Raw genomic sequence first — 14,519 nt, forward strand, 5'->3', positions numbered from 1 at the left:
GAAACAAACGTGTCCACAAAGACTACCAACAAAGGATACTAGACATAGCGCCCCAGCTCCCATTGAACAGACTAACATGGTCCATGGCACCAATAACCTTCAATGAAGAAGACTTGAAGGTTTGGGATTACCCACAGACCAATGCAAATGTAGAAGGGTACACTTTACACAATATACTCATTGGCACGGGAAGTTCTACAGAAATCCTATTCATCAAACCTTTTAACAGTATGAATATAGACGGAAGGTTGCTAGAGCTAAAAGGAAACCCTTTGACGTGTTCGGAGGGAAAAAATGCTATCAGGAAAAAACGACATTCCAATCTCCTTAGCAGAGGGAAACAAAAGTCTAAACAGAAATAATCACACGCCAATACTGTCATAAAACAAAACTGCATCTGCATGAAAATTCCTTCACCATTTGGAATTGTAACGACCCAAAACCCAACCTTGTTAAAACTTTTTGATAGTTCCTCGTAAGACCCAATCCTATCCCATAATCAAGTTCAGCTTGCCTTAGAAAATCTCCCGAAGGAGCCTAGCCACTTGCAACCGTGCATCAAAACATAGTCAGTTGAAACTTCTCGAAACAAGAGATATCCTTTTTCCTAGCCTAGCTCATCCTAGTTGTTCAGATAATCTAAGACGTTCCTTTCCTTTGGCTCGACCTCTCTATCGAGCCCTAGCTATCCTTATCAAACTAATGAGATAGACTCAACTACCTTATTAGCACACATTAAGTACCGGTGCAAACTTAAGAATCTTATCCACCTCATAAGCATCAGGTACTAATGTATGGTGAGAATGGTGAAGGAAAAAAGAGAGCAATGACTACATCTGTGGGTTAGTATAGTCAAAATAATACAATAGCCTTCAGAAATGATTACAGTTGTTGTAAAATTAATAAATTAAAGTGATTTATACAAAAGATACAGCAGGCATTGCTATTGTGCCAGCCTATCAACTGATAACCTGAGATAGCCCTGCAACCATGAAGAACAGCAAATTAACTAATATCCAACTTCTACAAATAATGTCAGTAGGCAATATTCAATATTATAAAAAAAAATGGTCAACATCTAAAGATTAAAACAGATTATAAGAAATTCTTGTTGCATTGGTACAATTTTTTCCATTATTTCAGTAGACGAGTTTCTGTAGCAAATTCAATTGTATGGAGTCAATAAAGCAAAAGAAATCTGTTTCAGTCTTCATCAGTCAAGACCCAGTCAAAGTTTATGGGTCAAGACAATCAATTTGATAGCCATCAGCAAGTCCATTATCCAAGGTCCTCTAGCATTTATACTTCCCGTGTAAATGCCATGACAGAAGATTCATTTCATGTACTTTTATTAGGTACAGTCGAGTGTAGCATATACCAGTTTCGTGTATCCCCATTTTCCTTTGTTTTGAAACCAGGATTCCTCGTATAATTTCATCCATCTCTTATTTTTTTAAAACATTATTTGACATAGTCTAGCAGCTCATCTCTATTTGAGATACCCCACTCGCTTATTGCAATTCAGAATTAAATTGATTCTATTGTTGATATATTTGCAATGAACATATCCAAAAGTTTTTCTCTCCAGCCTCCCTCCTTCCTTTATTAGAGTATTCAAAACCATACCATAACACTTACATTCATTCTTTTTTTCCTTCTAATCTGAATTAGAAAATTCATTTCCTATGATTCTATCCTCCTTTGTGAACTATTTATCCTTAAATCATTAACACATAAATAAAAAAATTATACTAGATAAATAATCAAAAAGATATATAACCTTATGAATTATGCATAATTCAAGCTTGGGCACGCAATTGAGCCACGTCATCCAATAACCTGTTAACCGTTAGATCAGGCGTTCTCACGATCTGGTCCGTCCGACACGGGTCTCTACCCCGTAAGACACGAACCCTATTGCGAATGGTCTCAGATCCACTAGGACGAGCACCTTGCATCTCATCCGTTCCCAGCACTAGCCTCACCGCTGGCACCTCTTCCGAGACGGCGGCGCGAGCCCTCTCCGGCGCCTCGCACTCGAGCTCCACCACTCATGCAACGAGGCCCTCGTCATCTCCTCCCGCTCCACCTCGACCTCTAGAGCCGCCGCCTACTGCCTGCTGCCAGCCCCGAGCAGATGAATGTGTATAACGCCCGGGGTCTGCTTACGCGCCACCGACCCCCGCAGGCCGTGGCGTCTTCATCCAGAGTCCCTCTATCGCGGCAATCCGCGGCAGGGCCATCCCACCAACGCCGACGCGACGACGCTCTCCGGGGACATGACTGGTCCGGTAGTCCCTGGACGCCGGTGACGCGCATGCAGACATCACTGAAGGTTTGATTCATGGCGGTGCCTCCGGCTATCTCGCCGACCATGCTGACCGCTGCGTCTTCCCGGCCGGTGCAGCCGCGCCGCTGTGCTACCGGGCCAGCTGTGCTGCCTGCAAGGTGTTTGACAAGAGGTCCAACCCCACCTAACACGGTACGCTCCACAATCCTTTCCATGATATCTACATGGACCTCAGGTAACTCACCTTCTCCATTTGATTGGTTTGATTATTCGATGATGAGTGCCAATGTGTAAATTAAAGGAGGCATCCTATAGATTGAAGAATTGATTTCCAGAGGAAGGAAGATGAATGCTCTTACTTGTCTGATTGTCTCCAATGGTCCTTTTCCATAAAAAAAGGTTTTCGTTGAGACAAAGCAGGAAGGGCAACTAGGTGAGAGCAAGAGAGAAACCGTGTTCAGTGCCAAGGAAACTCACTTTCAATATGTATGACTCAGTCCCAAAAATTAAATTTTCAGTAAACCAATCTAACAGACAAACTAGCAAGCTATCATGGAACATGCAACTTCAGGGAGTGATTATATAAACATATGACTTGGGGGAAGAAATTGCCTTAGTATTACGTATGCTTTTCTATAAAATCTTACTCAATATCATCCTTAAATTGAAGGGCGGGCCTGGTGCAAGCGATAGAGTCTTACCGCCTGTGACCGGAAGGTCCCGGGTTCGAGTCGCAGTCTCCTCGCATTGCACAGGCAAGGGTAAAGCTTGCCACTAACACCCTTCCCCAGACCCCGCACAGAGCGGGAGCTCTCTGCACTGGGCACGCCCTTTTTAATATCATACTTAAATTCACTCTATAGATTCCAAGCACAGCGGATTGTTTTCTATTCCCAAGTGTTTTCCATAGTCACAAGTCTAATCAGATGATGGAAAATGCACATTCATTAGTTAGTATTTAAGTGCTAAGACAGAAAACTTTCATGCTCAATTTCTTTGAACCATCCTTAGTCAATTTTTCCTCAAGAAGCAGACAGCTTTTGCATCTCCAAGTTAGTACAATTCTAAAATTCTAAAAATATGCGCAAATTGAACTTGTCTCAAGTAGGATCAAATTTGCATAAATTTTACTACAAGTGTTTTTGAATTATAACTGAGTTCTCTGGACTGGTCATTTTTAATACTGCAAGCTACTCCTGAGTATAATATAACTATACCCAGTTCATGAGTATAACTTAACTGTGCATTGTAACCAAAGCATTGAAATAATCTATGCAGCACGGATACGGATACGCGTATCGGTATCGGAAGGATACGGATACGCGGATACGGCAATTTCTCAAAAAACACGATACGCGGATACGTTTTACTATTTTTAATAAAGTAAATAATAATGCAAATTAAAATTGTGGAAGTGTAAAATTTGAGTAATCACTAATTATAAGTTAGTGCATACAATCATATATGATACATCACCAGATCACTTTTTAGGTCAGGAGATCCAAGTCCAAACTATACTAGATGAATGTGCAATTACCAAGTCTATCTAAAACAGTAAGTCAGGAACAAAGCAAAGCAACAAGTGCAGAAGTAGAGTACATCAAGAATGAAAAAGGGTGTACTGATGGAGGTCGGCGGAAGGCTTTGCTGTTGAGTGCTGAATCGTCCTCTTCCCTGCATCTCTCCCCTGCATTGCGGGAGCTAGCCGTGTCCTTAGTGGACTGGTGGGAGCTCCCAGCGCAGTGCTCTCTGGCGTGACGACCTGGAGGACGAGAGGTCGATTGATGGCACAGAGGGGGCGGAGGCTTGTCGCCGACGGCCGGCGAGATCTCCTGCGCGGGAGGCGGCGCTCGTGCGCAGGATGCGACGCGAGGGGAGGGGGGGTGGGGGGGCGTGTGCAGGATGCGGCGGGGGCTCGTTGCCGACCACCGGCGAGCTGCAGCGCATCTCTTGCACGGGAGGCGGCGCACGAGAGCAGGGGCTCTTGCGTGTGGATGACTGGACGTGTTGTGGCGGCTGTGTAGGGTTACGGGAGAAGAAAGGCAGCAGGCGTGGGGAGTGGCCGAGTGGTCAGGTGGGTTGGGCCGTATTGGACTGACGTATCGGACGAGCCTAACGTATCTGAGAAGAGTATCCGAATTATAGTTGATTTATTTTTTTACGGATACTTCGCTGATACGTATCCAACGCGTATCCATGCCGTATCGGTATCGGATACGTATCCGATACGGGATACGTCCCTTCCTTGGCGTATCGGGGTAACGTAGGAAATAATTCTTATTTTATATTTTTGGTCACTCAGTTCTCTCTGATGTGAGCTTTCCTCAAGTGCAGTTTCTCAAGCAAACAAACCTCTTCAGCAAGAGCACAATGTCCGCCGCCACCTGCAACCATAGCCAAGGCCACCGCATGTCCGCATCCTCTAACCCTAGCGAAGACTGCTGGCTATAAGATCCATCGAATCCACTCCCATCCAATCCATTTCATGACGTGAGCAATCCAGTTCGAAGATCTAAGTTCAATCAAGAATCACTCGTTGCCAATCTGGTTTGTAGCATATACCCACCATCTACAAAAGTGGGTATTGTCGTATTGATCTCGAGCTGTCAACGTTATAATCAGATTTGAAGCATCAGCAGCAAGTATGGGGTCCTCTTAACAAGAAGCTACCATTATGGTCTAATCGGCCAATCCCTGATATGTTACACATTACATTTCATTTACATTGGTAAATGTCACTGCCTTGGTTAATGCTTAAACACAACATCATACCATCATTTTTGCCCAAGATAAGATAGTTTTGTGTTCAATAAATATACTTAAATTGAGAATTTGGTATGATTTATATTACAGAGATTCATGTAAGCCATCACCTGTATACGCTACTTCTTTTGTTCTAATAAATTGCTCAAATTTGTAATGACGAGATACCTCACTTAATATTGGTAATTAGGTAATTAACAGTTGCTGTTCCTTGATCTGCAAATCCCATTGCATACACTGCAGTGACGAGATGAAATAAAATATATATATATAGAATTTGTAGAATAACTCATAATGTACAACATCATTTAAAACCTATCATTTGCCTCTGACATTTCTAATTCAGTATTCATTATTGGGGCTCTAGCGCCTTTGACATTTCTAATTCAGTATTCATTGGAGTTCTGGCATTCAGAATTTATGTAACAATCACTACGGACAAAAGAACGATCCCTCGCGCTAGAAATTACTCTAACCTTGTATCCGGACTCAAAAATGAGATCAGTGGACATTTTGTACAGCTAGAGACATCCGCAGGCTTGTTTAGTTCAGCAGGGGCGCAGCAAAGCTGCGCCAGTTTTCTAGTATTATATGTAAAGCAAGATACAGCTAGCACTAAGGTTAAATCATTCCATCGAACATTAACACTGCTACAACTTAGTGATACTCCAATGATCAAACAAACAATCGCTGTTAAACCATATGTGAAATGACTGCATATTAGAAAGACGAGCAGTTTTATCCTGGAATGATAAGATTAACCTCAATCATAGGATGGTGACCGCACAACAGATGAGTAGTAATGTGCCTCTAGCTCCTTGAGGCTTGCTGCTGCCTCCTGCCCAATCCTCTCCAGCATTCTCTCAGTTCCCTCAGCTTGCTGACCCAGCACTTCTATCCTCCTATCCACATTCTCGTTCAATGAAGCAAGCCCAGAAAAGATGGCTGTCCTCTTAAGTTCCGACACTAATTTCAACAGAGAGTCTGCTGAATGTACCTAAACAGAATAAAGACACAAGGGAATATCAGAAATTTAAAGCTCAAGAGTTGATACATGATTCTTCTTGCCATTTTCATCATATTCTAGATTCTGCTTTAGGTAAATAACTGTCTGCGTATGTCAAAGACAATTAAGCAAAACATCACTTTCCTCTATAGCATATGGAAGGGGGGAAATGGTTATTCACCTGTCTTCCATGACCACTTTGTCTATAGTGACCTAAGTAGGGTCAGTTCTAAGGTAAACTTCTCTTATTGTCATGTCAATAAGCTATGTCTATCATGGAACATCGGCTCTAAATGCATGACTTTAAATGAAATCCAGGTTCTCATGCCCCAACCCAGGTTTATCTTTCTGAGATAGTGCTATGTACATCTACACTTCTCCAGTTATACATATCTTGCTTCTACCCAACTGGTCCCTGTTTCAATAATATCCTCATTAATCTAGCTCCTTCATTTTCATTTGGGCGATACCACAACCCCATGGCAGGTCACACCTGTAGCAGTATCACATTTGCATATCATATCACCATGGAGTAGGAGTATCCAATGTAATATTACAGACAGACATCTATCTTAGCATATTACTTCCACTGATCGGAGACTTTTTTTAATTTTGAGTAGCAATATTTATACAGATATATTACCTTAAATTGAATATAAGAGAGTTATATATATCATAAAAATATTCTTTAGTTTTTATAAAGCATCTAGTAATGTGAATCTTGTGTTGTCAATCTATACAAAACTTTAGATATCAATGGTCAAAGGTAAAAGAGTTTGACTTAGGACAAACCTAGAAGGACTAATATTTCACTGATCGGAGGAAGCATATCCTCTATGATTCTACAGCCTGGCTATCTCAAGCAGTCAAGCTATAATAAGATTGCATCACCCAACAGCTTCTATGCTGTGCATGATATAAACTGATGACAATGACACAAAGGACAGCTGGCTGAACCCAACTCCTCCTTGTCAAGTACATTAACTAGATTGGAGCCAAGTTGAACCTGTCAGAACTTAAAACCTGGAAGAACCTCATGCGCTGCTTTTATAGTATAGTATGCTTGGAACAAATGTGCAGACTTCTAGCTTCCCATGCCCCAGCAGAATCACAGAAGTACAGCGAAAGCAATATATCCAGACAAACGAGAAAGCAATAATCTGTTGCTTTTATAAGAAAAATCAGACCATGCAGTTTACTTAGAGCATCTCCAGCAGTCCCCCTTTTTTATCCCCAATGAGAAAGTTTTGTTGTTTTAGAGATTTGAGGTGCTCTAGCAGTTTCCCATTATCATCCCCAATGAGAAAAAAAATTTCTCAGTCCCTCAAAAATCGTCTCCTGGCCCCTCAAAGAAAGGGGAGAGCACCCTGCCCCCAATACCCCGTTCTTTTGGAGCGAGTGGCGCGAGCACGTCGCTTGGCGTCCCGCCGCGGGCCCTGCGCTATCTTCGATTCCCTCTGCTGCCTCGCTCCCCGGCGGCCACGTCGAGCTCCTCCTCTCCGGCTGCCGCCCTGAGGTCCCCATTGGCCTCCGCCGCCTCCCACTCAACGTCCCCAACGACAACCGTCGCAGCCACCCCCAAATCCGGTGCTCCCCCGATGGATTCCGCCGCCACTGGCCCTCGTCCCAACGCCGCCACCGGCCCTCATCCCAACGCCGCCACACCGGCCCCTCGAGCGCCGCAGAGGCCCCCTCCTCCACCCTCGCAGCAGGAGATGCGGCGGCATCGGCAAGGGCAGCACACGGTCCCAGGTGTGGCGCAGAAGGATGGGAACCGCAAGAGGAAGGTGACCGCCTCCCCAGCAGCCAAGAATGCTCCACCTCTGCATGACCTGCTGCCGGCAGCCACCGTCTTCAACCACGGTGTGGATATGTCCATGGAGGAGGTCGGCGTGGACCTGTTCGGTGCAAGGTAAAGCTTTGACCTTTCTCCCCCTTTAATTTTGTTAACGAAATTGAAATATTTTGGTCGCTATCTTGTTCTTGTTCATATATGGAGCAATCTGTTTGCTTGTGCGTGCCTATCTGTAATTTGTAGTCAAAACTATTTAGCTGTGTTGTTTGAAAAGTAGGTATGCTTAGATTCAGGTAGACTTCAACTGTGCTGTATAGTTCTTCAGCTGGAGTTGAACCAATTTAGGTAGGCTGTAAAGCAAAGATCTATTAGCTTGTGTTTGGTTAAAAGAATTAGAATCTGGATGTAAAGTTGTGACTACTACCTCAACAGAAAATATATGGGCATACTGAATCGCAGCTGCAAGCAACTGAGGTCTCTTGAGACCTTTGCTGAATGTAAATATTAAGTTACTTGTAATGATAATCTGCTTCAGAGAAATATAATGGCTACTATCAGTTTCCAAATTAGATGTTGTGCTCCCTGTGATCTGATAACAAAATAAAAGTTAATAAAGAAAAATGAAAGCTGCTGCCCTGCCAGGCTATCCGTGTAGCAGGTAGTAGGCACTATGCATGAGAGTACTGACTATTCTTGATCTTTTGCTATCAAAGGAGAAGGTAATTTTTGCCGGCGCTTTCTTGAAGGTAAATGAATGTTCTTGTTCAGAATACATGTTGGTGCTTTCAGGTAGCAGATAACAGAGTTTTATTTGGAGATATCTACAATACAATACTGAAATTTACATGTTGGAGCTTTCAGATAGCAGATAATTTTTTGTTGGAACTTTCAGATAGCAGATAATTTTTTTGTTGGAGCTTTCAGATAGCAGATAATTTTTTGTCAGCATACAACAACAACAACAAAGCCTTTTAGTCCCAAGCAAGTTGGGGTAGGCTAGAGTTGAAACCCAACATGAGCCCCTAGTCACGGTTCAGGCACAAATTTTTGTCAGCATACAGTACTAAAATTTGGAGATATCTACAATACAGTACTGAAATTTATTTTATGCTTCTGTGCCTTATGCAGTGATCAGTCCTCCGTTGATATGATCGATACCATTGATATAGATTACATGTCTGTCCCAATATCATTTGAAAGTTTAAACGAAGATCCCATTGAGATTAATCCCCTTAAAAAGAAAAAATGGGCAAACTACTCCCGCAGGAGGATGAGGCCTTGGTCATTGCATGGGAGGGTATGAGCCTTGATCCAATCATTGGGACTGATCAAAGTAGCAACACATATTGGAATCGCATTTATGATCACTTTCACCGTAATGTCAAGACCCCCTCCAGCCGCTCCCTCGGTTCACTTGCGCGCCGTTGGAGTTCAATTCAAGAGTGTTGCAACCGATGGGTAGGTTGTGTCGAGGAGATTGATCGTGCCCCACCAAGTGGAGCGACAATTCAGGATCGGGTAAGTAAATTATCACCAAATTTGCTGGAATAATTCTCTTGGGCTGCTGTGATTTCCTTTGGATATATCAGAGTCTGATTGCATACTAGTGTTTGCTGAGATTATTTAATTCAACTAGCTGCTAGCCATCAAATAAACAAGAGTAACTACAATCACTGATCTGAATATTGAGTTGATTCGTTTGGAATTTCAGAAGTGGGTTATTTAATTTGCTGGTACTGTGAAAGATCGGAAACATCTATTTTTTGAGCATCTAGCTATTTTCTTATGCATAAGTGAATTTGTTGGATGACTTCCCGATTAAGATAGGACTACATCAAGGGTCAGCTTTGAGCCCTTATTTGTTTGCTTTAGTGATGGATGAGGTCACAAGGGACATACAAGGGGACATCCCTTGGTGTATGCTTTTCGCGGACGATGTAGTGCTAGTTGATGAAAGCCGGACAGGAGTGAATCAGAAACTGGAGTTATGGCGGGAGACCTTGGAGTCCAAAGGTTTTAGACTTAGTAGAACTAAAACTGAGTATATGAGATATGACTTCGGCACTACTACTCGGGAGGAGGAAGATGTTAGTTTGGAAGGTCAAGTAGTGCCTAGGAAGGATACCTTTCGATATTTAGGATCAATGCTACAGAGGGACGGGGATATTGATGAAGATGTTAGCCATAGAATCAAAGCAGGGTGGATGAAGTGGCGGCAAGCGTCTGGTGTCCTATGTGACAAAAGGGTACCACAGAAGCTAAAAGGCAAGTTTTATAGGACGGCGATTAGACCTGCTATGTTGTATGGTGCAGAATGTTGGCCTACGAAAAGACGACATATTCAACAGCTAAGTGTCACGGAAATGCGTATGTTGCGTTGGATTTGCGGTCATACAAGAAGGGATCGAGTTCGGAACGATGATATACGTGAGAGATTAGGGGTAGCACCAATTGAAGAAAAGCTTGTCCAACACCGGTTGAGATGGTTTGGACATGTGCAACGGAGACCTCCAGATGCACCGGTGCGTAGTGGAATCCTAAGTCAGGATAGTAACGTGAAGAGAGGCAGAGGAAGACCGAAGTTGACTTGGGTAGAGGCAATAAAAGGAGACTTGAAAGGATGGAATATACCCAAAGACTTAGCCTTAGATAGGAGTGCTTGGAAGACAGCTATTCACGTGCCTGAACCTTGATTGCTTCTGTTGGGTTTCAACTCTAGCCTACCCCAACTTGTTTGGGACTTAAAGGCTTTGTTGTTGTTGTTGTTGTTGTTGTTGATGGCCCCTATCTGATTGTCATTCATCACTGTATAATTTGACAGATCAAGTATTGCCAAGAGTTGTACAAGCAGAGGGATCCAAAACACAAGACCTTTGTGATGGCACATTGTTGGTCATTGCTCGAAAACAATGAGAAGTGGGTGAAAAGGAACAATGACTGCCATCCACTTAAGAAGAAGTCAAGCACATGCTCTCTAGGCTCTGTCCAAGGAAATGAGGAAGACGAGGAGGAAACAGCAAGTCCGACTCTAAGATCTGCGATGCCCACCAACAAGAGGCCTCCGGGGAGGAAGCAAGAGAAAGAGCGGGTAAAGAAGGGAGGAGATCATGCTGTGTTTCAAACTGCAGTGCAAGAGATGATTACATCAAGGAAGGAGTTGGAGGCTGGGAAGAAGCAAGACAAGGAATCAAGATGGATGGAGATCAAGGCCTTGGAGGAGCGCAAAGTAAAGATTGAAGAGGATAAACTGGGAACAAAGAAGATGAAGCAGGAATGCAAGATAATGTTCATGGACATTAGTGGGTTTGATGAAACACAAAAGGCCTTTGTTGAAACAATGCGTGCTCAAATTCTAGTGTCTAGGATGGAAGTGAATGGGAGTGGGGGTGAAAATAGCAGTGCTTGATGATCTGTGTGCGTGCATTTGGACCATATGTCATAGTTATGTAGTGGATCATAAGTTATGTCTGAATTTGAATTTGAGGTGTATGTGCTCTAGCTCAAGTGAACACTGCTACTGCCATACAGTATTTTTTTGCAAGTCGGTTGGTCAATGCACTGCTACTGCCATACAGTCATTTGGCTAATACACTGCTACTGCCATACCTTTTGAGTTTCAGTTTGGAATTTGTTGATTTGAACGGTGATGAATTATTGGGATGACACTGTGATTTGAACACTGCTACTGCCATACAGTTTCAGTTTGAATTATGTGAACTGTGATGAATTATTGAGAAATAAAAAGAGAGAGCTTATTGGGATGAATTATTGGGGGACTGCTGAAGCACTCCTCCCCATAAACCTGAAATTGATTATGGGGGATCTCCAATATCATTTTATTGGAGGTGAAATATAGGGGAACTGCTGGAGATGCCCTTATCTCTCTTCTAACCCCAATTTTGGGGGACTGCAGAAGTAGAACAATCACAATATTATATGCCAAAACGGCTTAGAAACCACGGTACACATTTTTTTGTGTGTAATATAACATGTACTCGCTCCAAAAATTTGCTCATGTATCTAGAAAAAAAATTAACTAACTAGGGATGCCTGATTTAAACACAGTTTCAGAATCAAATCCGCTAACGGTTGGTGGGCAGCGAGCAGGTCCATACCATGCGGGCGGCGCGCATCTCCATCTGGAAAGCCTCCTGCGAGTTGCGCACTGGCGGATCGTTGACCTAACCATGGCATTCCGAGCTAGGGTTAGTCCGGAGTGCTTCAGGCTGCCGGATTCGAGTGGGGAAAGGAGGGCGCACGGACGTACTCGGGCGATGTTGATGAGGGAGGAGAAATTGTCGACGAGGCTGGAGACGTCGGCGTCCGCCTTCTGCAGCAGCGACTTCTGCTTCTGCACCGCGGCCGCGGCCGCCGCGGCCGTCGGGCCCGTGGCCGAGCCGGGGCCGCCGCCTGCTTTGCTCATCGCGGGTGGCTGGCTGCAGTGGCGGAGCTAGCGCTGAAAGCAAGCAGGGGCCAAACGGAGACGGAGACGGCTGCCTCGGCCCTCCGCTCCTCGGGCCTCGGCAGGCGGAGACGGCAGTCGGCTGCGCCGCAGCGGAAGTCGTCAGTCGGCACTGGGCGGCGACGGCGAGCGGCAGGCCGCGGGCGGTCACGCGGCGGCGGCGATGCACGCTGCTGGCCCCTGGCGCGTGGTGGCTGCCGTCCGGCCGGGAACCAGATCGTCTAACATACTGCGAAGTACAGCAGGAGACGTACCTACGCCCGATCACGTTCGTTAGGCATCCGACGGCGCAGCAGAATAAGGACGGAAGCCATTCGATTCTTGCCTCAGCCCACATACTTGCCTCGGCCCACATACTGGACACAGCCCACATTTAGGTGGTGTTTGATTACCCCTCCTAAATTTTAATCGTTGTCCCATCAAATGCACAGGTATGGAGTATTAAATATAGACTAATTACAAAATTAATTACATAGTTTATGACTAATTTGTGAGATAAATCTTTTAAGCCTAATTAGGCCATGATTTGATAATGTGGTGCTACAGTAAACATTTGCTAATGATGGATTAATTAGGCTTAAAAAATTCGTCTCGTGGAGTGCTGACGGATTATGTAATTTATTTTTTTATTAGTATCCGAACACCCCATGCAACATTCTCCCGACACACCTTCTAAATTTTAGTCACTGGATCCAAACACCACCTTAGAAAACGCAAAACAAGTCGGAAAAGATACGGAGTGCTCCATGCACTCGCCGCCGTTACAGTGCCCGCGAAGATGGCCGCCGGCCGGTGGCTATTGCTGCTTGCGGCCTCCCTCGGCACTGGAGCAAGCAAGCTGGTCGAAAGTGCTCTCCTCCGTCGCCCGCCTCCACCATCCTATCCTGAGCTCGTGCCCGCACCGTCTTCCGCATGCAGCGCAACTGTCCTCGTACCTTGAGAAGCCGAGCTTCAAAGTTCAGACTAGCAGTAGATAAGTAGTAGGGTTGAATTGTCACTGTGTAACTGATGTCAGATGAGATTGTGGCTTAACCTTGTTTGTGATGATTGGATAATCTTGTCAATTTGAGAGTATAATTATTGTGAATTTGATACTTCATGCTGTTGTGACGATTGTTTTGATTTGAGAACTCTGAATGGTGGAATATGTACTAATGGTACTAGAATGCTCATTTGCAACATAGCAAAAGAAAACTAAATTATATGTACAGAACTAGAGTTTTGGCTCCCAAGATACTTGCAAATTGGCAACAAAAATTTGATTTTGCCCACCTAGGAGCATAGCATCTAGCACCAGATAACTGATTTGTGCCAAAGAAAACATAAACTATATCCACCTGAGAACATCTGCTATGTTGCATACAGTTCTAATACATCAAAATACTAATAACACTTCATAGTAACATCAACAGAATCCAGATAGAAGGTCATTGGTCATTGGTCATTGGTCCTGTAAGCTAAATGAAGAAGTTCTTTTAAAAACGAAATATTATCTTAGCATCTATGAAATAGCTATACGAGCATATTACCGTCAACATTTGAGTGAAGCTAACTTCTGCCTGTACTTGTGTACCACCTGAACTTGAAGCTTCAGAGAAAAATGGACATAATGCACCATGTGCTTGTGCTTGTGCACCACTTGAATTAAAGGGTTTAGGAAACAATCAGCATGTTTGCTTGTTGGTTTCAGCCAAGACTTATCAGCCAGTCAATAGTGTTTTCCTCTCATAACAAAGCAGCATCAGCCGGGCTTATCAGCTCAGAAACCAACCAGCGAACAGGCTGAATGAAGACAATCCCTCTTGTGCTTGTGCTCCACAATTGCCTGCCTCTTGGCCATGTACAACATCATTATTACCCGCTTCACCAAACTGAGATGTAGCTTTGTTTTCTCTCTTTTTTCTAGCCTTGTGAGGTTCTTTTCGTTTTGAACTTTTTGTTTGGACATCCTTTTTCTTTAGGCTAGCACTAATCAACAAGTCATTTGGTGGACTAGCATTTGTGGAAACTGTACATGAATCCTGAAAAGTGCTTGTACTTGTATTGAACTTTTCTGCAATTTGCTTACCAAGGATGTCAAGTGTGTTGTCCACTAACATTGTGCACTCAGGAGAGTTAGCTACTTGATGTGCCAAATTGAGAAATTTGTGTGACATATGTTTGAACCGAATCATATCATCCATCTTAGGATTTTCAATTATGT

At 43.8% G+C, this 14,519-nt stretch overlaps 2 protein-coding genes across 5 annotated transcripts; one reads left to right on the forward strand and one right to left on the reverse strand.

Annotated features, from left to right (window-relative positions):
* Nucleotides 1-816: 816 nt before the first annotated feature.
* On the reverse strand, nt 817-12,714 carry LOC136456491 (mediator of RNA polymerase II transcription subunit 22a-like). 3 transcript variants are annotated; one of them, XR_010759442.1, is made up of 5 exons: nt 12,122-12,714; nt 11,970-12,035; nt 5,816-6,050; nt 3,913-5,290; nt 817-982 (listed from the first exon to the last, which is right to left on the reverse strand). XR_010759442.1 is itself a non-coding variant. In XM_066456396.1 (4 exons), exons 1-3 carry the CDS (start codon nt 12,275-12,277, stop codon nt 5,817-5,819), a joined length of 456 nt encoding a protein of 151 aa, XP_066312493.1. In that variant the 5' UTR covers nt 12,278-12,714; the 3' UTR covers nt 817-982; nt 5,816. The 3 variants fall into 3 exon arrangements, 2 of the variants coding, with proteins under 2 accessions (XP_066312493.1, XP_066312492.1); XM_066456396.1 differs by lacking the exon at nt 3,913-5,290; XM_066456395.1 differs by lacking the exon at nt 817-982 and having other exon boundaries at nt 2,770-5,290.
* LOC136456490 (uncharacterized) lies at nt 5,908-11,505 on the forward strand. Of its 2 annotated transcripts, XM_066456394.1 has the most exons (4): nt 5,908-7,971; nt 8,568-8,600; nt 8,983-9,372; nt 10,676-11,505. In XM_066456394.1, exons 1-2 carry the CDS (start codon nt 7,658-7,660, stop codon nt 8,575-8,577), a joined length of 324 nt encoding a protein of 107 aa, XP_066312491.1. In that variant the 5' UTR covers nt 5,908-7,657; the 3' UTR covers nt 8,578-8,600; nt 8,983-9,372; nt 10,676-11,505. The 2 variants fall into 2 exon arrangements, with proteins under 2 accessions (XP_066312491.1, XP_066312489.1); XM_066456392.1 differs by lacking the exon at nt 8,568-8,600.
* Nucleotides 12,715-14,519: the final 1,805 nt, after the last annotated feature.

The sequence above is a fragment of the Miscanthus floridulus genome, chromosome 6 (genome assembly GCF_019320115.1).
Source record: "Miscanthus floridulus cultivar M001 chromosome 6, ASM1932011v1, whole genome shotgun sequence".
In the NCBI taxonomy this organism is placed as follows: Eukaryota; Viridiplantae; Streptophyta; class Magnoliopsida; order Poales; family Poaceae; genus Miscanthus; species Miscanthus floridulus.

Coding starts and splice junctions, on each gene's coding strand:
- LOC136456491 (XM_066456396.1), bottom strand. CDS start 12,277: ATGAGCAAAGCAGGCGGCGGCCCCGGCTCGGCCACGGGCCCGACGGCC. Junction 12,036..12,121: donor CCCTCATCAACATCGCCCGA/GTACGTCCGTGC, acceptor TGCCATGGTTAG/GTCAACGATCCGCCAGTGCG. Junction 6,051..11,969: donor AGATGCGCGCCGCCCGCATG/GTATGGACCTGC, acceptor TATTCTGTTTAG/GTACATTCAGCAGACTCTCT.
- LOC136456490 (XM_066456392.1), top strand. CDS start 7,658: ATGGATTCCGCCGCCACTGGCCCTCGTCCCAACGCCGCCACCGGCCCT. Junction 7,972..8,982: donor GTGGACCTGTTCGGTGCAAG/GTAAAGCTTTGA, acceptor TGCCTTATGCAG/TGATCAGTCCTCCGTTGATA.